This window comes from Pongo abelii, chromosome 15 (genome assembly GCF_028885655.2).
Source record: "Pongo abelii isolate AG06213 chromosome 15, NHGRI_mPonAbe1-v2.0_pri, whole genome shotgun sequence".
NCBI classification, from domain to species: domain Eukaryota; kingdom Metazoa; phylum Chordata; class Mammalia; order Primates; family Hominidae; genus Pongo; species Pongo abelii.
In genome coordinates, this window is record NC_072000.2 from 22,767,419 (window position 1) to 22,789,969 (window position 22,551).

General features: G+C 42.4%; 1 protein-coding gene and 1 pseudogene across 9 annotated transcripts in view; one reads left to right on the plus strand and one right to left on the minus strand.

Moving 5' to 3' along the window:
• The window catches only part of LOC134760003 (neuroblastoma breakpoint family member 3-like), a 53,484-nt gene that overhangs the window by 21,828 nt on the left and 9,105 nt on the right, over positions 1 to 22,551 (minus strand). For 5 of the 9 annotated variants that reach the window (XM_063715364.1, XM_063715359.1, XM_063715360.1 and 2 more), the window contains exons 3-10: positions 8,812 to 8,881; positions 7,958 to 7,987; positions 6,082 to 6,291; positions 4,236 to 4,338; positions 3,198 to 3,412; positions 2,076 to 2,148; positions 1,400 to 1,611; positions 137 to 346 (exon numbers count right to left, since the gene is read on the minus strand). In XM_063715364.1, the coding sequence (XP_063571434.1) occupies positions 137 to 346; positions 1,400 to 1,611; positions 2,076 to 2,148; positions 3,198 to 3,412; positions 4,236 to 4,338; positions 6,082 to 6,291; positions 7,958 to 7,987; positions 8,812 to 8,881 (1,123 nt within the window). Of the gene's footprint in view, positions 1 to 136; positions 347 to 1,399; positions 1,612 to 2,075; positions 2,149 to 3,197; positions 3,413 to 4,235; positions 4,339 to 6,081; positions 7,988 to 8,811; positions 15,146 to 22,551 lie in introns of those variants that run through there. The other 4 variants (XM_063715365.1, XM_063715363.1, XM_063715362.1 and 1 more) reach the window with 4 other exon arrangements.
• On the plus strand, positions 12,804 to 15,302 carry LOC134759992 (profilin-1-like; annotated as a pseudogene).

Below are 22,551 nucleotides of genomic sequence, written 5' to 3' on the forward strand. Positions count from 1 at the left end.
GTGAAAATGCCCATTTCTATTTTCCTAGAAGTATGGGAAGGTTGAACTTGTTTTTGATGGAGAGAGCATTTAGTTTCTCCGAGAGAAGACAGGACATCATTCATCGCTTTTGTGATGGTGAGCCTATAGAACTTACCGTAATTATTCTGCCCCTTGGCCAGGAAGTACGCCACTTGAGTTACAAGAAATTTCTCTTTGAGGTTTCTGAACTGCTCTTTGCTCTTTGCCAGCTGGAGGCACGATTTCTTGTTGATTTCTAGAATGTTCAACTCTGACTTCTCAGCGGACGAAGGGCGGGCAGATACCACCATGCTGACGTTTGTGGCAGAAGAGGTGGGGTCAGGGACTGGGGAGAAGACACCCAAACACACGATACGTTAAAAACTCATGAAATCAAGTAGGTTTAATCAGGACTGAGGGTTGTCACTGATAGCCCTGTCTACTTCTTTGAAGATGTTGTGTCCCTGATTTCACTCTTCTCATCTCCACTCTTGATCTCCTTTAAGTCAACTTGTCTTAGCTACGCAGCCACCTTGAAACCAGGACATAAATGTTTCTACCGTTTTCTTGCTCATAAGTTTCTATAAAGCAAGGCTGGGCACTGAGTTGTTGACCCCATGAGCAGCCAATATTTCTGTGTAGCACAACAGATTGTTTTTGGTTTTTTAAATTTTTTTGTTTGGTTGGTTGGTTCGTTTTTGGTTTTTTGTTTTTTCTTTGAGACGGAGTCTCACTCTGTCACCCAGGCTGGAGTGCACTGGCGTGATCTCAGCTCACTGCAACCTCTGCCCTCCCTGGTTCAAGCGATTCTCATGTCTCAGCCTCCCAAGTAGCTGAGATTACAGGAGCTAACCACCATGCCAGCTAATTTTTGTATTTTTAGTAGAGATGGGGTTTCGCCATGTTGGCCAGGCTGGTTTCGAACTCCTGACATCAGGTGATCCGCCCACCTCGGCCTCCCAAAGCGCTGGGATTACAGATGTGAGCCAGCGCCCCTGGCCAGACACTTATTATTAATAGCTAAGACAAGCCAATGAAAAGGAGAGAGAGTCTAGCCTGAGAGTAGTGAATGAGGAAGGGAGGATTGTCTGAGCCAGTCCTCCCACCTAAGCCTCCTGAGCAGTTGGGACTATATGCACGCAGCACCATGCCTGGCTAGGTTTTCGTATTCTTTGGAAAGATGGGTTTCAGCATATTGCCCAGGCTGGTCTTGAACTCCTGAATTCAAATGATCCTCCCACTTAGGCCTCCCAAACTGCTGTGATTATACGTGTGAGTCACCGCACCTAGCTGCATCCTGGTTTCTGACTAAACCAATATTTATGTATACAGCCTGTCCTCAGAATTGATCTTCCATAGCGTAGACAGAGGTATGAGACATAAGGGAAATAGAGGCTACCTGGGAGAAGGTTTCGAGCATCCTGCCATTCATCATCAGAGGATTCACTGTCTACAACTAGAGTTGAGTCGACTTGGTCTTCCTCAAATATGATTTTGGTTTTCTGGTGAGGCTGGTTGGACTCACAAGGGCCGTGGCTACTTGAACAAGTGATGACACATTCCTCCAGTGAGTCCTCAGGGACTTCCTTTTCTTCAGCCTTCTGCACCTCCCTGAGGAGCCAGGTGGGATAGAGATGACAGAAGATTAAACACAGAGGGATCGGACCCCAGGGAGTCCCAGCTGGTTTTGACAGGAGGCATTAAGAGAGTGGTCCCAGAAAGCAAACAGGAGGTTCCCCTTAAGAGGGAACAGGCAATCCTCTTCTCTCTGCAACAGAGCATGGCTGCCATGGGAGCCAGAGAGGAAGAGAGCAACTGGTGTTCATTGCACTGGACAGATAGGAGCTGAGGAGGATGAAGACTCAGCTATCCCTGGATGGTACAGACATGACACCTACCATACACAGAGAAACACAACAGCTGCCACACCCTGTGTCCAAGCTGGCTTGAATTTCACATTCTGTGGCCAAGGGAATGCAGACTTTCGGCCCATCGTAGATGCCAGAGAGGGTGTGCCTCCTAGACCTTTTTCATATGTTACCACCCATTACTTGCTCCCGATTATTCAGCGTTACCTGGGGGTACATAATTCCTGTACTTTCTCAGCCTCCTCAACTTTAACATCTTCATCCTCATCTTCAGCATTTTCTGTAAATACAGAAGTGTTCGTTCAGAGATTTCCCACTTCACACTCTGCAAGCACAGTCAGCCCAGTGTGCACTCAGAGATGAACATCTAGACATGGTCACTGTTCAACTGAAAGCTCTCATGTTTTATCTTTAACAAAATGCCCTGGCATGGTTTCCTGATCCATTGGGCAATGCCTTTCTGATCTGGAGGGCCACCATCAAGATGTGGCCAAATATTGAAAAGACCTTTTGCTCCCCATATGATGGAGGCTTCTACAGCCTCTCTCTGGACTGTGGCAGCTGTCTCCCCCATCCCGCTACAGGTCTGATTCCCAGGCACAGGCTTGCTGTCCTGTCACAGTTCACATTTCAAACCTATTCTTTCTCCTAGGAGAGGATAAACTTGTCCTACAGTCCTCTATGCATCTGGAGACTTCACAGGCCCTGCGTGTGGCTTCTGCCCTGTTATTCAGGGACATTGTCTCCATGGGGAGTGCTCCAATCTGAAGCACTTCCTACCACCAAATGCCCCCACATCAAGTGCCTTCTCCAATACCACACAGCGAGGGGCTTTATCTCATTTTGAAAAGCAGTCTTAAGTGTTCCCATGTTTGCATGCTTCAGACCCTTGCAAGAGACAATTTGCCTGCCTTTGCAGATGGAGACAGAGAAACTCAGGAAGGATAAATCACTCACTCACGAACAGTTATTAAGAACATTGCCAAAGAGACAGCCTGGGAACCTGCCTTCTGAGTCCAGAGCTCTTTTCACTCTAACAAGCAAGCCCCTGTCACAACCTCCTTCCTGTCCTTTAAAACTAGAAATGTGCTGCTTCTTGCTCCAAAGACCACCTTCCATGAAGGAAGGTGGGACATTTGCAATACTGTGACCTCCAACCCCATGGGTTTGCCATCTCTGTTCTTACCCAGGAAGTCCTGGTCATGTCACGGCCACATATGTTTAGTGGGAAAAAACACCACTGATACAACTGTCATTGTGAAAGTAGGGAGGTCTGGAGTCTCTCATAAGCCTGGAGTTTTGGGTCATCAGGGCCTATGGCCACCTTACCTGGGCTGAGCTTTTGGACAAGGTGCTGTGCCAGCCTACATCCCTCAGCCAGCTGTTCTCGGAGGTCCCATCCCTGTGCGTTGTCTGCCGTATCTGGAGTGAGGAGGGCCTGGAGATGCTGATTCAATGAGTGGGAGACATCTCTCCCTTCCTGTAACTTCTCCCTTAACTGAGTGAGCTCTTGTTCCTGAGAGTGAACCAGGACTTTATATTGCCTAAGGTGAGATAGTAGAGAAAATTTAACAGTGGAAAGGGATGAGTGATCCGTTCTAATATTGTGACAGAAATTTCTAAGACAATGTCCTCGAGGAGACCTCCAAGTAGAAGGTCAGCATTGTTTAAAGCAATGTCTGTGGCCAAGAGAAAGAATAAAAATGGTTCACAGGCTTCCTCTGTATGAGAGAGGGCCCCTGGAAGACCCTCCACAATGTTCCATTCATCTTTCTCTTCTGTCAACAAAAGTAGGTGTCTTCCTAATTCAGTTTCAAAAAGACATCCATCCTTTCAGTTCCTCACTCTGGCCATGGACATTTCCATGTGAATATACACATAGTGCATCTTGCAGCGACTAGATACAAAGCCATGGACAGAAATGAGGCCAGGTGCAGATGGGGCCAATTGAAAAGATGAAAGAATAGAATGACAGGCAACATTGATTGACTGAAAGGATGAGAAGCCGCAGTCAGTCAGGAGGTGATTCTGACTAAGGGTGAACGGGGTGGTGATGGCTCATCCTTTTGAGTATATTGAATGCTGCTAGGTGGTTCCCACTCCTTCGGTTAATTTTCTGTTATGCATATTTCACCTCAACAATTACTTGTTTGAAAAACAGAAAACAAGTCTCTGAGAAACAACTGCAGCCCATAACTTATTATTATCCTTGTTCTCTGCTTGATAAATCTTTGTGTGTCGTGAGCCTGCCATGGCAATTCCTGCCCTTCCGCTGGCCCAGCTTAGCTCTTATTTCTCCCCACCGAGCTGCTGTACTTCAGAGATTTACACACCTGTCACCTGCCTGACCCCATGGGGTCCCCTCACCTGAGCTCCTCAGGTTGTCCGAGCTGCTGTGCAAGCTTCTCTTCCTTGAACAGCCGCTCATCCCTCAGCATAGATTGTATGAGGTCTTTGCAGTCTTCATACTCTGAGGAAAGACAGTCAGGCCTGCCTCAGTGAAAGGCTGGACATGGTGCTCTGGTCACTGCCTACAGGGCAGGAGCCAGGTCCATCCCAAGGACAAAACTGTCCCCAGTACCAGGCTCTAGGCAAGGATTTCTACATCTTTACTCTTCAGTCTCCTGACTTGCTGGCATCTGATCCTCCAAAATTTACAGACGAAGAAAGAGAAACTCAAGGCACATCAAGGAAGTTGACAAGATGATTCAACCACAATGAAGTGGAATCAGAATTCACAGCCCCGGAGGTCTGACTCTGAATGGGGGGCCACTTTCCCAAGCCTTGCAGCCTCTTCTCTAAAACACTGCACTGGGGCATGAAGTAGTGATTTCTTGTATAGTCGGGAAGGCCTCTCGGACTATGGGACTGATGGTTTCCCTTTTACTGGGAATTTCAAGGCCAAATATGTCAAAGATCTTAACCATCTTTGATTTTTAAATCATATCTTCAGATGTGATTTTAAGAATCACATCTAAAGCACAAATTATGAGACATAAGACCATAAGGCCATGAAGGAAATCTGCCCAAATACTAATAAGGTTTGTGTTAATTTAGAAACAGTAGAATGAAGAACTAGTAGATAGTGTTTACTCTGTGCCAAAAGACGTTCTAGGAGATTGACAAGAAATATCTCTTGTAATTCAGTGCAGCAATTTACAGAGGCAGGTATTTCTGTAGTACCCTATGTACAGATGAGGAAACTGAGGGACAGACAAGACAAACAACTTGGATGGAGCCCAGGAGACAGGCCCAGTGTCCCTGTTCTGCACACAGCACTGCTACTTCCACACATTCTCACGTGGGATCTTTCCTCCTCTGTAGGAACAAGAGCCTGTGCCCCAGGAAGCAGGACTTCCCTCTCACCAGGCTACTCTCTGCTTTTCTTTTGACAAGTCTTGCCCTGTCACCCAGGCTGGAGTGCAATGGCATGCTTGTAGCTCACTGCAACCTCTGCCTCCTGGGTGCAAAGGATTCTCCTGCCTGAGCCTCCCGAGTAGCTGGGATTACAGGCACCTGCCACCATGCCCAGCTAATGTTTGTATTTTTATAGAGATGGGGTTTCTCCATGTTGCCCAGGCTGGTCTCAAACTCCTGACCTCGTGATCTACCCACCTCAGCCTCCCAAAGTGCTGGGATTAGAGGAGTGAGCCACCGTGCATGGCCCCTACTCCCTGCTCTTGATGCTGTCACTTATACATACCACAGGTTCTATTAGGTGCAGACTCCTCTTGAAGCCCCTCAGAGCGGGTACTGTGTACTATCACCAAGTTTCCTTCAGGGTCCCTAGAACAGAGCTTTGCCTATTGGGCCTCAACAAAAGCTTGAACAGAATAAGGGTTCACTAGTCCCACATATTTGGAACAACAAACTAGATGTTATTTGTCTGCCAGATCTTATATGGTACAGAGAGGATTCTTGGAAACACGATTTAGCCTCTTGGAGAAAACAGGTCGTTCTGTGCCTGTGTCTGAAATGAATAACTGCAATTTTACCTCTAGGCCCACCCCCACCTGATTGCAAACATGGAAACTTGCTAAATACTTTGGTACCTCTGACTTCCAAATTTAACAAAATGTGAAAATGCCCATTTCTATTTTCCTAGAAGTATGGGAAGGTTGAACTTATTTTTGATGGAGAGAGCATTTAGTTTCTCCGAGAGAAGACAGGACATCATTCATCACTTTTGTGATGGTGAGCCTACAGAACTTACCGTAATTATTCTGCCCCTTGGCCAGGAAGTACGCCACTTGAGTTACAAGAAATTTCTCTTTAAGGTTTCTGAACTGCTCTTTGTTCTCTGCCAGCTGGGGGCGTGATTTCTTGTTGATTTCTAGAATGTTCTTCTCTGCCTTCTCACTTGACCAAGGGCGGGCAGATACCACCATGCTGACGTTTGTGGCAGAAGAGGTGGGGTCAGGGACTGGGGAGAAGACACCCAAACACACGATGGGTTAAAACTGATGAAATCAAGTAGGTTTAATCAGGACTAAGGGATGTCAGTAACTGAAATTGTTAACTTACTGTTGAGAAAAATGTGATCAGTCCCCACAGCACTTTAGGATCCTTAACGACAAAAACAATCTTCGAGGTGCCTGAGCTCAGAGCTGAAGGCACTGCCAATAGCTCAGTCTCCGACAAGAGTGAGGAAGATTGTGGCCAGTGTGCCAGGTAACAGTTTGCAGTTGCAATAATAGAATTAGAAGGTGGGGGTGTCACGGAATCTTAGGAGCCCTGCATTCCAATTGCCCAGGCTTTGCTGAAACACAGGCACCCTGGTCTCACCTGAGGGTCAGCACCAATTGGGATCATTCCTTCAAAATTCACTCTCAGTATTCGTGTACCCTTGTGACAATGCCACAGACCCATCTCTTTCCCAGTACATCTAAGCACATTCCTCACTGTTTATCGCTTGTCTGTACATCATCATCCAGGCTGAACCAGTTTCCCAACAGGTTATATTTTCTTAATGGTAGTCATGAAGTCACCCCACCTGTTCTAAGTTAAAACAGATCTTAAGGCTTTTCCACAAGTGTAGGATATCAAACTTTTAGCCTGCCCTGATTTCCTGTGGGTCTTCTGCAGTTTTGTCTGTATCCACTAGAAAGTGAATGAATCATTAATTTGTAAAAATGTTGTCTTTCCTGTCTCAGTGTTCTTCTTGCTGCTTCCCATTGTTATGTTGATTTCTTTTTTCTTACTGGGGCACCATCTTGGCTTTTCATGACACTCTAGACCAGTTTGACAGCCCTATGTCCAGAGCTCTTCCTCGATGTGGGTTGGTTTGTTTTTTAATGTCACTGAGCACTACATTTTATACTTGTCACTTATGGATGTCATTCTAGTGTCACAAGAGCTCTTTTCAAGGTATCAAGTGATCAAAATCATTTATATAGAGATCTCCTGTAAACATGTGTGACCATCTATCTTGGGAAGTTTTATAAACCTGATGCTATTTTGTTGTTTCCATTTTGTTTTCCCATATACTGAAAAGAACAGGACCATGAGCAGTTCTTATGGAATTTGGTTTGATATCTATTTTGTTGGGTTGGACTAATACCATTGATTTTTGGTTTCATTCCACTAACAGAACATGGCAAGATCAAGGTTATGGTCACGGTTGGTTGCTGATCCTCAGTGTTGCAGTAGAAGGTGAGTTTGAGATTAGAGGAATGAGTAGGAAAGAGTGATCCCCCGAACCCCCTCCTCACTTTCTCAGCTTTCATCCCCACCTAGGTTTTGTGAGCCTGGAACTTGGGAGACTGTTCTGTAGCCCAGGTGTCCTAAGATTGGCTGCTGGACTTGCCTGAGTTGAGGGTGTCATGAGTGTGATCCTGGGCTGCTCAGCATTCATGTGGTAGTGAAGGAAGGAGGACTGGATCAATCCCATTTCAAAGCATGTCTCTCTGCAGTCCACGCTGTCCTCCAATGACACTGTAAGGATACTGCTTTAAGACGTATCAACGGCTTTAAGTAAATGTATTTTCTGCATCTGGGAGACCTGACATTCTGTGTCATAATGAAAATCTGTCATGCTTCTTTATTTTAAAAATGATAAAACTGCAGGTTCACAGAGTTACGTGGCTTACTTGAGGTCACACAGGGATGAGTTTTCAGCACTGCCAATAAAAGCAATCACAGTAATTATTCATAGGGTCCATATAATTCAGTAAATATTCACATAATTATTTACTAGCTGTTCATTGACCAATTCGTACAAGGCATTTTGCTCAAAACTGTGCTCATATTTGGACATTGTATCTTCAACATAATCCTGTGGTAATGCTATTATCCATAAGTAACAGGTAAGAAACCTGAAGAAGAGGGATAGCAAAGCATGTATTTGGACATATTTCCATTTTTTTTGGTTTTTGTGATGCTGGAAGAATGACCAGAATGAGTCATAGGAAGAGTATACATTCCTGTAGTATTTTCCAGGACAGAGGTGGGACCTCCTAGAGTACTGGGACCAAAATTACCAAGTGTCTGCAATCTTGCTTTAACAGTACGGGAAATAACCTCTATCACCTGGAATTCCCCTGGAACTCTGGAACATACAAAAGAAGTATGAGACTTGGGTCTTCCCTTGGTGTGTTTAATTCACTCTTCTATGGAATACCAATGATTCTCACTAAGACTTTGGCCTTTTCATAACCACAATGTGCATTTTATGGAGAAGATTTTACACTTTGCTCTATTTAGAAAGAATAAATATGAGCAATGGTTTAGGTTTTATGCCCTGGACTTAATATTTTTCTGATTCCTGTTTTGAGATTAAATTCTCATGTAAATAGAAAAATACTTATTATTTCTCATAAGGCCAAGTTTGTTATTAGTTTGAGTTTCTGAAGATGAAGCACAAACTTTTGATTTTATCTTTGTCTGTCCCCATCAGCGCCACTCCTTGTCTCTCAGTATGACCTGGACTTGCCCCTGCACTTACCCTCGTCCTGCTGAACCATCTCCATGCACTGTCCAATTCCATCAGTGATTCGGGCTCCTCCCAAGGCTCCCTGAAAAGGGCACAGAGATCAGGACGTTAGGCGCATTCCGGATACAAAGGCAACCCATACTGTAGAGTGGGCAGCTGTGTTTCCACTTCCCTAATATTCCAGTGATGTCCTAAAACTGAAAGGAACACTTTCCTTTTTTAGGGGTCTGTTCTTCATGTCTCAGTGCCTCTGATCTAGTGAACACAACTGTACTGAAAGTGAAAGAACTTGCTAAATTTCTAGTTTCTTGTTAGGTGGCTAAAATAGATTTATAAGACTTCCTTACTTACCCATGACTGCTGAAGTTTGAATTCTGAGCAGTACGATTCTTTTTCTTGTAAGGTGAGCAGCTTAGAAAAGATTGGCCATCTTGCTGTACAAAAAGAAGTAAACTTAATTTCTACTCAAAGCATGCTTGAATCTGAAATTAAGGCTTCCACTCTTCCGAAGTTGGAGTGTCACTGCATCCGGCATGTGTCCCAAAGGGCTCGTGTCTCTGCTATACTCAAAGTTTAAATGGAGCCCAGCAAGCCAGATCTCCTTTACTTCTAGGTTCCCTCAACAGTTTCTCCTCTGCTGTAGACACTGCCTTGAAAATATTCTTGTGCTGCTGTCGTCTTTTGGCTTTGGAATGATGTGATGCAGCTCAAAGGGTCCTACCCCCAAGTTGATCAAAGTAAAAAACAGCTGGGAAAGTCAGTGCAAATACAAGTTCATTGTCCTCCTTGCAGGGATTCTGATTCAGAGGGCTCAGGTGGGGCCTGGAATGTGTTTGTGAACATGACTCAGATGTGCAGTCAATTTGGGGACCCACTGATAGCATTGACCTTACAGTTTATGGGATGATTCTGTTTTGCTGATGAAGAAACTGAGGCAGAGAGAGTCTGTAACTTGCCCAAGTTCCCCTTGCTGTAAGTCCTGGAGCCAGGTCTCAGGTGGACCAGCCTCTTCCCATCCCCTTCCCACATTTTCCAATTCAGCTGTGTCAGTTCTTTCCAAGTATGTGTTTCTCTCCCCTATACCTCATTTCTGAAAAAAGGAAAACTTCTGGAATTTAACTTCTTTCATCTAACACATTTCCCCACAACATGCAGCCGGCATCATATTTTGGCCACTTGCTATTAAAGTGAGATGCTTCTTTTTTTTTTTTTTTTTTTGAGACAGGGTCTTATTCTGTCACCCAGGCTGGAGTGCACTGGTGATTATAGGTCACGGTAACCTTGAACTTCTGGGCTCAAGTGATCCTCCTGCGTCAGCTTTCCAAGTAGTTGGAACTCTAGGCACACATCACCATTTCTGGCTAATTTTTTATTTTTCATAGACACAAAGGTCTTGCTATGTTGCTCAGGCTGGTTTTGAACTTCTGGCCTCATGTGATCCTCCCACCTAGGCCTCCAAATGTGCTGGGATTACAAGAGTTAGCCACTGAACCTGGCCCTGAAATGCTTTTTTCTCTTTTTTTTTTTTTTAATGAAAATACAGGACATGGAGATGTGGAAAGACTTCTTGCTTTATTACTGTTATTATTATTATTATTTCTACAGTATAATTTGTATATCACAAAATTCACCCTTTTTAAGCATACATTTCCAGTGTCTTTTACCATGTTCCAAAACTTTCGCAATCTTGCGCTCTCTGACAACCACTAATCTACTTTCTCTATATATTGATGTACTTGTTCTGGGTACTTCCTCTATATGGAATAACAAAGCGTGGTATTTTCTATCTGCTTCTTAGAATATTGTTCTCAAGTTTCATCCTTTTTAGCCTGCATCAGTACTTCAACTTTTTATGGCCAAATAATATTCCACTATATGGTTATACCACATTTTGTTTATTCATCAACTGATGGTGGTTTAAGATGTTTCCACTGTTTAACTATTATGAATAATGCTGCTGTGAACAGCTTTGTACAAGTTTTTGAGTGAACACCTGTTTTTCCTTTTCTTGGTTATAAACCTAGGAGTGCAATTGCTGCATCATATGTCACTTTATGTTTAACTTTTTTTTATGTTTAACTTTTTGAGGAACTCACACACTGTTTACCAACTTCAGTAGCTATGCCATTTTAGATTCCCAATAGTAATATGTGAGAATTCCATATTCTCCATCACTTTTGAAACATGTGTCGTCTTTATTTTTTTCTTAAGTCATACTGGTGGGTGTGAAGTGGTATCTCATTTGGGTTTAAATTTACATTTTCCTACTGACGGAAAACGTTGAACATCTTTGCATGTGCTTCTTGGCCATTTGTGTGTTTCCTTTAGAGAAACCTCTACTCACAGCTTTTTTCCCATTGTTAAATGTGGTTGTCATTTATTGCTCAGTTATATGAATTCCTTATATACTCTAGGTACTAGACCTGTGTCAAATATATAATTTGGAAATAGTTCTCCCATTATGTGGATTATCTTTTCACTTCATTGACAGTGTCCTTTGAAGCATATAAGTTTTTTATTTTAATGAAGTCCATTTATCTATCTATTTTTCGGTTGTTTGTGCCCACTTAAAAAATGTCTAATCCAAAGTCACAAAGATTTGTACCTATGTTTCCTTCAAGACATCGTCTTTTGAAATGAGAACTCTCCTGGGTTTTAGAGGAGGGTGGATATTGTTTATTTATGCCTCCTGTCCATTACCGACGTTTCTCCTGATTGTTATTCATATGCTCACCACCCCTCCATGGAGCATCCATGGCCTGTAACAGAGCTCTGGGGACTGATATCCTTCCACTGACTTTGGTGCTGGTGAGAGCCCTCGTCATGTAATTCAGCTTCGCCTTAACCCGACCCAGTTGCACATATTCCTCAGGCCCTTTAGAGTTGAAGTTGAGACCTCTCTGAGAACGCTTGCCAGCCCATGCTGTTCTAAGGCTGGAGTAAACTTCCTCCATCTATTCCAGACAGAGGGGACTGCAGGGGTTGGACTCACTCAAGATATCTCTGGTTTTAGAAAGAAGACCTGTTTCAGGGTGTGGGGAAGATTGTTCAATATGAACTAGGTCCTCTCTAATTATTTTTACTGTATGTGTGACTTCTTTCTAGAAACAAAGGAAGAATATTTATGTTAGGACATTTTGTCTATTCTTTGTCAATTGTTGTTTATCTACAATTTGAACATGGATAAAGGAGAGTTCAGTGTAAATATATTCTTAACAACTAATTATGGCTCATGTCCACTGCCATGCGATCATATTTAAATCTATCAACTATCCTGTTACTTAGGTATTATTCTGTTCCTCATGAGAAAACAAACTCAGAAAGATTGCAAAATTTCCCTAGGTCACAAAACTAGTGAGGAGAGGAATAAGAATTAGAAACCAGTTCCTTTTGGCCCTCAAAGCTAACCTTGTACCATTAGATCAAACTGATTCACATACTTTTGCTCGAATTAGTCTCAGAGTTGTGGTTCTCACTTGATTTTTCCAAGGAAACAGTGTGCCACTTTACTATCATTTCAAACTTTGAAATTTAAAACTCTTTTTATTATGCTTTTTTGTCTTTGTTCTATTCCATTGCTTTTGGTTTCTTCTCAACGGATCCCTCTTATTTCTAGGCTAAATATTTGTTATCTACTTTCTGTCAATTTTCAATTTTTGAGTGTTTGTTATCTCTCTCTTTGTTGTATGCTAACAGTTCTTCACTGAGGTAAAATTTGCATAGAGTATACTGCAAAAAACCTAAAGGTACAGCTTAATAAATTTTAATATAATTATACATTGTATAATAACACCCAGTTAAAGATGGAGAACATTTTCCCCCATGCCACAAATTTCTGATGTGGTTCTTGCCAGTCAATACTCATCCCCCAAATGAAGAATATATTCTGAATGTTGTCACTGCCTTAGCCCCTTTGTGTTGCTGGAAAGGAATACCAGAGGCTGGGTAATTTATAAAGGAAAGAGGTGCCTTTTGCTCATAGTTCTGCAGGCTGCACAAGAAGCATGGCACCCGCATCTGCTCCTAATGAGGGCCTGAGGCTGCTTCCACTTGCAGCAGAAAGTGAAAAGGAACCAGGGTGTGCAGAGATCATATGGTGAGAGAGGAAGCAAAAGAGAGCAAGGAAAGGTGAGAGGCACTTTTTAATAGATAGCTCCTACAGGAACCAAGAGAGTGAGAATTCACTCACTACCTTCTCCCAGGGTGGAGATTAATCTATTCATGAGGGATCCACTCCCATGACCCAAACACCTCCCATCTACCCCCACCTCCAACACTGGGGACCACGTTTAAACATGCGATTTGGAGGGGACCAATATTTAAACTTAGCAGCCACCATAGATTCATTTTGCTTGATCATGTGCTTCATAAAAATGGAATCATTTTGGCTGGGCCTGGTGGCTCATGCCTGTAATCCCAAGACTTTGCAAGGCTGAGGCGGGCAGATCACCTGAGGTCAGGAGTTCAAGACCAGCCTGGCCAGCATGGTAAAACCCTGCCTCTACTGAAAATACAAAAAATTAGCCAAGTGTCATGGCAGGTGCCTGTAATCCCAGCTACTTGGCAGGCTGAGGCAGGGAAAATTTTTTGAACCCGGGAGGCAGAGCCAAGATTGTGCCACTGCACTCCAGCCTGGTGGACAGAGTGAGACTCCATCTCAAAAAAATAAAAAAAGGAATCACTTAGTACTTTCTCTTGTTTTGACTTCTATTCATGTGCTTATATAGGCCACTAATTTGTTTGATTGTGTTTTTCCCTTGTTTCATTTTGTTTTGGCCAAGTAATATCCTATTGATTCTATGATTATCACACAATTTCATAGCCATTTTTCTGATGGGAGACAGGTTTACTTCTTGGCTACTGTGCATAAGTAACTATGAATATTCTCATACAATTATTTCTGTGAAGGTACATACTTATTTTCCTGGGTATCTATAGCTATGGATGGAGATGCTTGGTGAATCGGAAGAAAATGGACACAGAGTTTTGCAAAGTCATTATATTATTTTACATTTCTAAGAAAGATGTAGGCCATTTCCAGTTGCCCTACATTCCCACACACTTAATATTTTCAGTCTTTTAAATTATAGCCATTCTACTAGGTGGGTAGTGATATCCTATTTTGGTTTTCTCAAGCCTAATGTTCAGTAAGATATGTTCTTATGGAAAATATCTTCTCAAAATTTTATATTCATTGATATACTGGTGTGTTTGTCATTTCCTTTGTAATCTATAGAGTTCTTTATATATTTTTATATATTTTGAATGCATCCATTTATATATACATATTTTTTGCTACATTATACAGCAAATAATTATTTGCTATTCCTGCTCTACAGATAGCTTTTAAGTTGTTAAACAACAACATAATAAGCAGAAAGTTTTTAAAAATGAAGTGCAATTCGCTTGATTTCTTATTGTGGTGAGTGTTACAGTATCTAGTCTAAGAAACATTTTCCTACGTCAAGTTCATGGATTTCCTATTTTTCCTTTACAAGGTTTCTAATTTTAACTTTCACATCTTAAGTTAATTTCAATGTATGATGGAGAGTGGTTAATATTAACTTTTTAAAACAACAAATATTATTTCACTCAAAATCGTTTTACTTAAAAGTCTTTCATTTCACCAATGAAGGGCATTGGTGTCTTTGTTTTCAAAACATTTAGAAGTGGCGGCGTGAGCATGTTCTCACTCATGCATGGGAATTGAACAACGAGAACACTTGGACACAGGGCGGGGAACATCACACACCATGGCCTGTCCTGGGGTGGGGGGCTGGGGGAGGGATAGCATTAGGAGAAATACCGAATGTAAATGACGAGTCAATGGGTGCAGCAAAGCAACACGACTCATGTACACCTAAATAACAAACCTGCATGTTGTGCACATGTACCCTAGAACTTAAAGTATAATAAATATATATATATGGTGGTGCAAGGGCCGCTGCACAGCTAGCAGAGCCGTGGTGAGGAGGGCAGTGCCTGCCCGCAGCTCTCCGCCTCCCCTGCCCGCCAGCCCAGGCGGCCCCAGCAGCACCGACCAGAGGAGCCCCGGCAGCTGCACAGCGGCCAGGTGGACGCCTCTATCTACAGCCTCGTAGCAGAACAGACGGGACCTGTTAGGTTCGCGGCCATCATGGGCAACAAGGACTCACCCTCCATCTGGGCCGCCGTCCCAGGGAAAACCTTCGTGAACATCACGCCAGCTAAGGTTGGTGTCCTGGTTGGCAAAGACTGGTCAAGCTTTTTTGTGAATGGGCTGACACTGCGGGGTCAGAAATGTACTGTGTCCCGGACTCACTGCTGCAGGATGGGGAATTGACTGTGGATCTTCAAACGAAGAGCATCGGTGGAGCCCCCACCTTCAATGTCACTGTCACCATGACTGCCAAGACGCTAGGCCTGCTGATGGGCAAAGAAGCTGTCCATGGCAGTTTCATCAACAAGAAATGTTATGAAATGGCCTCCCACCTTCAGCGTTCCCAGTACTGACCTCCTTCGTTCCTTCCCCTCAATCATTCCCCACAGCTTTGCCCCCTTTCTTTCTCATACACACATATGCCATTTTAATTTTGTGGGCCATTACCCCACACCCCTATTGCTGCCAAAACCACATAGGCTTGGGGCCAGGGATAGATGGACAGACACCTTCCCCTACTCATAGCCCTCCTGTGTGTGCTTGGAAAACTTTTTGAGGGATTTTTATGAATAAAAAAGATTCTACTAAAACAACTAAATAACTATACATATGTGGTCATATTGTTTGAATCTGTATTCTTTTACTTTGATATATTTATGAATACTTACACCAGTACTACCGTTTTTAAATTACTGTAGCTTTAAAATCAGTTTTGAAGTCTAGCAGAGTAAGTCCTTCAACTTACTGCTTCTTCAAGACCAACTTGCCTATTCTAGGATATTCAAATACATTTGGAAATTAGCTTTTACATTTCTCTAAAATCTCCTACTAGAAATATTCATCAGAATTCTGTTGAGGTAACATGCTAACAAAATTGAATCTTCAAATCAATGAACATGATATATATCTCTCTATTTAGTCTTCTTTAATTTTTCTCGCCAATTGCTTTTAGAGGCCTTGTACCTGCTTCATTGCATGTATTCTTAAGCATGTAATGATTCTGACTATTAATCTCTATTATGTATTGAATTTCATTTTCTAGCTGCTAATTGCTAGTATGGAGAAATTAAGATGATGAAATCAACGCTATAAAGGCATCATTTAGGTACAACAGACTGCACCACTTTAAAATGTGTAATTCAATGCATGTTTACAAATGTATACACTAATGGAACTACTGCCACAACCAAGATAGTGGAATTTCCCTATGCCCCAAAGATTCTTGTACCCCTTTGCAGTTCATCAGTCTTTCAGCCCTCGGCCTCAAGGAGCTGCTGTCACTTCAGATCCATTTCCATTTTCAACCATTTTCTATAAATGAAATTATACCCATATTCCTTTGTGTCTGCCTTCTTTCATGCATCAACATAATTTTAAAATCCATCGGGTATTTGCATCAACGGTTAATGCCTTGTAATTGCTGAGTAATATTCCTTTGTGTGGCTATACCATGTTTGTTTATACTTTCACTTGTTATTGGACATTTCTATCATTCCACGTTTGGGCTATTATGAAGAAACTATCATGAGCATCCATACGTGGCAGGCCAGGTCTCACTAACACAGGCCTCCCTAACAACTGTTTCAGTACTGACTGAGTGGTACAGTTAAATATTAAGAGGGGGGGAAAAAAAAAAAGCCCATGCCCTTATTACAAAGGCTGGAATGTAACCAAAGCCCACGAACAGTTTTGCCTAGGCTTTTCCTGGAACTTAAAGCATGACAAAATAATGAAAGCATTCTTAACAGGAGTCATTTAGTATTAAACAAGTTTTATCGGGGGTCTGAAGTAACTCCCCAGGCCTCCACAAACAAGTTTATTGGAGGTCTGAAGGAACTCTCCAAACCTCTGTGATTTAGCAAGAGACAAGATAAGGGTGCCCAGCACCTAGACCCATTTAGATTAAGTGAATTTACTGAGGCTCCAGAGGAAGGTCTTCAGGACTCAGACCTTAGTTATAGATTAGAAGAAGTTAATCACTTATGTTTTTAGATGAATGCACACTTCCACATCCACACATAGCTTAGAAGGTACATAAGCTCAGGAAGACTTTGTAATTTTGAGTTGGTCTGGTGATAATTTCCAGCCCTTTTCCCTGTAACTAGTTGCAGAAGTAAAAACTCTCTTCCTCCCCAGTTCATCTGCATCTCGTTACTGGGCCACAGAAAATAGCAGCCCACCCCTCAGTCTGGTCTGGAAATACACATACAGATCATGTGCAGACATAGTGTGTAAATTCCTAGGAATGGAATGACTGTCCGTCTGATTTGTATATGTTTAATCTTTAAGAAACTTAGATTTTCAAACGAGTCCTACCATTTTCCATTCCTACAAGTATAAGACTTCTAAGTGCTTTATATCCTCACCAACATGTGCTATTTTCAGCCTTTTTAATTTTAGCCATTCTCTTGGATATGTACTGGTATCACATTGTTGTATTGATTGAGCTCCCTGATGACTAAACAGTAGAGCATCTTTTCCTATGCTAATTGACCATTCATGTATCTTCTTTTCTGAAGTATCAAGTCTTTTGAGAAATTGTTTCATTGTGCTGTTTATCTTATCAGACACTACATATATATATACACACTCTAAAAAAACCCTTTGTTGGAAGTAAATATGGTATCTCCTATATTGTGGTTTCTTTTTATGTTCTCTTAACATTCTCTGTTTGGAGATAATGATAGATAATCTTCAAAAAGGTGAATATACACACCCACACCCACACCCACACACATATATATATACACACCCACACACACAGGTGAGCCACCACACCCAGTCTGTTGAATTTATTTATAAGCACAACATGTATTTAGATATTACTTGAAATGAAATTGTATTTTTATTTCATTTTCCAAATGCTCAATGCTAATATACAGAAATACAAAAGACTACTTCTATTGAGCTTATATTCTGCAACATTACCAAATTCACTAATTAGCTTTGGTAGATTTTTGTAGATTTTTAGGATTATTAACATACACAGTCATTATCTGTGAATAAAGACAGCTTCAATTCTTTCTTTTCAATCTTTTCAATACTTTTATTTAGTTTTCTTACTTTATTGCATTGATTTACATCTCTAGTATAATGCTGAAATGAAAGAATAACAACATATATTCTACTTTTTTCCCTGATTTAATAGAAAAGCATTCAATCCCATGCCATTTAATATAATGTTACCTGTGAGTTTTTTTCAAATCTACCCTTAATAGGGTTGGAAGTGTTGCCTTCTGTTCTTACCATGCTGAGAGTTTTCTGGGGTTTGTTTTTATAAATCATGAAAAAAGTTTTCAATTTTGCCAAATGCTTTTACTGTGTATGACAAGGTAATCATACAGTTTTTCTCTTTTGCCCTGATAATATATAAAATTATATTTTTAAATATAAAAAAGATATCTTGAATCAAGCTAGGACAGTTTTTTTAATTATAAACTTTTAACAAATACATTGAAATATAACTTACAAGCAATTGAGATGCATGAAAGTGTATAATCATTAAAGTGTATAATTTTAAGAGTTTGAGCACAGTATACACGAGTCAAAGAGAAAGGACAGAAAATACTAAGGATGGCTCACCATATGTGGTCTATCTTGGTGAACGCGCTATGTGAGTTTGAGAAGAGTTATTTGTTAGCTGTTCTTAGATGTATTTTGCTTAAATGTTGACTTGGCTAACTTGTGCCATTGATTGCGTGAATTTTGTTCTAGTGGGTGCAAAATTACTGTCTGATCACTTTGGACTTATGTGGACTGGTTTATGTTTTATTACAACGGATTCATGGAAAGCCCACAGCATTTCCCAAGACCCTCTAATGTGCCAGGACTCAATCACCAATCCACCCCTTTGTGGATTTTGTCAGGGTTTGGTTTTAGGCTTTACCAGGTTGGTCTACAATGGGCCTTATTGAAAAGTGTGACACTTATTCCTAAAGCACATTCATTCTAGTGTCTCAGTTGGATACCTGGGTGCTAATGAGGTGTGCATGAGTTCTTCCCACCCTGGATGGCAGAAACTCCATCATACATTCCCCAACCCTCCTCCACCTCAAGTACCTCTGGTCCAAACTCATTTTTATAGCAGCCACCCCTCTGTTAAATCTGTTAGTCTTTTAATTGTGCAGGTACAGTCCAGTCCTTGATAAGTATGCACATTGAACCCCACATAGACTTTGAGAGCTGCACCTTTGAACAACTGTCTCCTCATCGGTGCCCTGCCCTGCAGATTGCAGTTGCTTCAGTGGCCTTGGACTCTGATCTCTGCCTTCTCAGCTCAGTGGGGCTGCCCTGCCCTGAGTGGACTCTAGCCCACTATGCAGCTGCTGAGAAATTCTCCGCAAAGAACTACGAAATCATGGGGCTTCCCCCTTAAGTTTTCTGTTGTACTGCCTGTTGTCCACTGTCTGAAAACAATTTTATGGTTGTTTATGGAGGCAGGGTTAGTCTGATGTGATTTATTCTAACAGACAGAAGCAGAAATCTGTTATACTCTTTTAATTACTGTGTCTTTTTAATATTATGGCAGACAGAATCCTAAGATGACCCCCAGTGATCTTGCTCTTATATAATCACTTCTTCCTGAGTGTAGACAAAGCCACTGAGGAGATGTCACTCCTGTGATTCTGTTACAATTTATGGCAAAAACAAGTTAGCAGATGTAATCGAGATCCCAAATCAGTCAAATTCAAGACACAGAGATTATCTGATGAACTTGACCTAGTGAAGGTGAGTTCCTTGGAGGGACTGAGGTCTTCCTGGAGAGAGTGCAGGAGGGCTTCCATGCAGGGCAATCCTCCTCTGCTGGCTGGAGGAAGCATGCAGTGGGAACATGGGAGGCCTCTAGGAGCAGCGAGAGGCCCCTGGCTGATAGCCAGCAAGAAAACAGAGATCTCAGTCCTACAGTCACAAGGAACTGAACTCAGCTGACAACCTGAGGAAACCTGAGAGGAAATTCCTCCCCAGAACCTCCAGAAAGAAACCCAGCCTAATTTCAGCCTGTGAGACCCTGAGAAGAAGACCCAGCTAATCCAGGCCTCAACTTCTGATCTGTGGACACTGCAAGAAAATAAATCGTTCTTATTTTATGCCACTAATGCTTGCAGTAATTTAGTATGCAGCAATAGAAAATTAATACAAATAAAATGGAAAAGGCTTTGGAGTGGGGACAAGAATGAAATGGTGGGAGAGGGATGCCTGTATGCTGATAAGGTTGATGTCTGTATGGTTGAATTGGGCCTACCATTCCTCATCTAATTAGCTATGGTCTATTAAGGTGCGTAGCTACACACAAATATTGGTACTAGGTTCAATTCAGAGGAATAAGATATTGCATTCTTCAGAATAGACGAGAACACCCTGAATTTGGGGTCACTGTATCATAAGTCATATTATCAGGTCCCTCTGGGAAGGCTTAGAGGAAGATTTCCAGGATACACTTGTGACAACATTGAAGGCTTCTTTCTTCCCCAAAGGGACCTGATCTCCCCTCAGTCAAGAAGCTCCAAGTCTCTGAACTGGATGTCAGGTTATAAATTCCCCCTATACTGACTCCATCAGGCTTCTGTCCTCAGAACTAGAGTTTATCAGTAAAAGATAGACTCAGTAAAAGATAGAGTTTATCAGTAAAAGATAGACTCTATCATCAGTAAAAGATACAGTTTATCAGTAAAAGATAGACTAGAGTTTATCAGTAAAAGATAGAGTCTAGGCATTTATTCTCTTATTTCATATAAATCAGTTAATGTGCATGAACAAAACAGACTTTGAAGAAAGTCACAGTTGCCAGAGGAAAACACCTTCGACATCCTCATGAGTCATCACGGGTGTTCTGTTGGGAGGACTTGATATGAGGCTTTCCTCCTCATGGGCTAGTGCAGATCCAGGGGAAATGTCATCAAGTCCTCCATTCGGAGTGTAGCAGCGGGGGCTGTTGATTCGTTAGGCCTCCTGCAGCTGGAAATGCAAGTAGTGCATTTTCATGGCCACCACAGGTGCCCTTAGTTTAGCATTCTTCAGAGCCAGAATCCAACAAGCCACAGAAGCTCTGAGTATTTCCCTTTCCTCAGTCAGGTCCTTCTGGGGAAGGCCTGGAGGAAGATTTACAGCATACACTTGTGGCAGCATTGAAGGCTTCACTCTTCCTCAAGGGATCCAATCTCCCCTCAGTCAAGAAGCTCCAGGCATCTGAACCGGATGCCAGGTCATAAATTCCCACTATAGTGACTCCATCAGGTCTCTATCCTCAGAACTAGAGCTTTTCTAATTATTATTTAAGTTGATTTCTTAGTAGATTTCCCATCCATTACATTCCCAGACACCTCACAATGATGAGAATGATTAGTAACCACCACATATCCCTGCCTCTCAAGGAAATCCCTCCTGCCTTGTCTCTAGATGGCCAAGTCCCATGGCCTGTCCTCTACTCTTCCGGAACCCTGTTGTTCTCACTGACAGCGGGGAGGGCAAATCCATGCAGCATCTCCCGCCATGACCTCCAGCCTGCAGAGGATGGGAGCCACAGGACCTTTACACGCATGCCGCTGTTCCCCTCACCTGCGCATTTCTTAATGCCTTGGTGAGGAGAATGTCTCTGGATCTTCCTTGGTGGGAGCTAGAGGAACAAAGGTAAATAATGCTATGGGACCCACTGAGAACTGGGGCTGTGGAAGCGTGGCCACTGAAGTAATAGACAGATGCAGCTATTGCCAGATACTCAGTGCCAGAGCAGGGAGGGAGAGGGAAGAAATACGGACCTCACCTTCCTCTCACTTCCAGGCTCCATCAGGTGCCCTCCATTGCTAAACCTAACTAGAAGTGTGCACGCAGGGGAGCCAGGGATGCGTTCTACAAGGGACGAGCCCCGAGTGGCATGAGACAGGATGGAAATGAGTGGAGAGTGGATCTGTGGGAAGGAGGAGGTGATGTTACGGGGAAACAAAAGGAGAATACTGGCTAATAACGCTAGGTGACACTAATATTCCAAAGTCTGTCCTCACATTCAGAATAGAAAGTTCAGCATAAAGCACTAAATAAGGAGTCAAGATATTGTACTTTCAACTGTCGTTCCAACAGCTGTATTATAAAGGGCCACTTTATTTCATGTCTTTCTAATTTGACCTAAAGTGCCAGGTGGCATTGGGGCTGGCACAGCCTTACTCATTTATGTGTTGAAGAGTACACAGAGACTCCCAGGCTGAGGGAAGTTGCAGGAGAATAGAAGAGATGCTCTCAAGAAACAAGAGACCACATGGCTCCAGAGTCAGGGGCAACATCAGCCACTGTCAGCTGCTCATTTTCCCAGACAGAGCCCACAAGCCTCAGCCATGCTCTGCTTCTGCAAGACGCTTCTTCACCTTTTCAATAAACCTGCCTGAATTTAAGCTGACGGGGGTTTATTTCTCCTTCATCATAAATGAAATTCTTCACTGCAACAATCTCCAATGAATTTTGGGCACAGCAGGCAGGCCCATTTCTGCTTCTGTTCCACTATCTCCCTTGTAGGTTGAAAAGGAGGAGGTACTGAATTACCTCCAAATGTTCCTCTGACTCTGATATTCTGTTATTCTGGTTCCTTTTTGGCTAGTTGGGTTTTGGTAGCATGTATCCTAAGG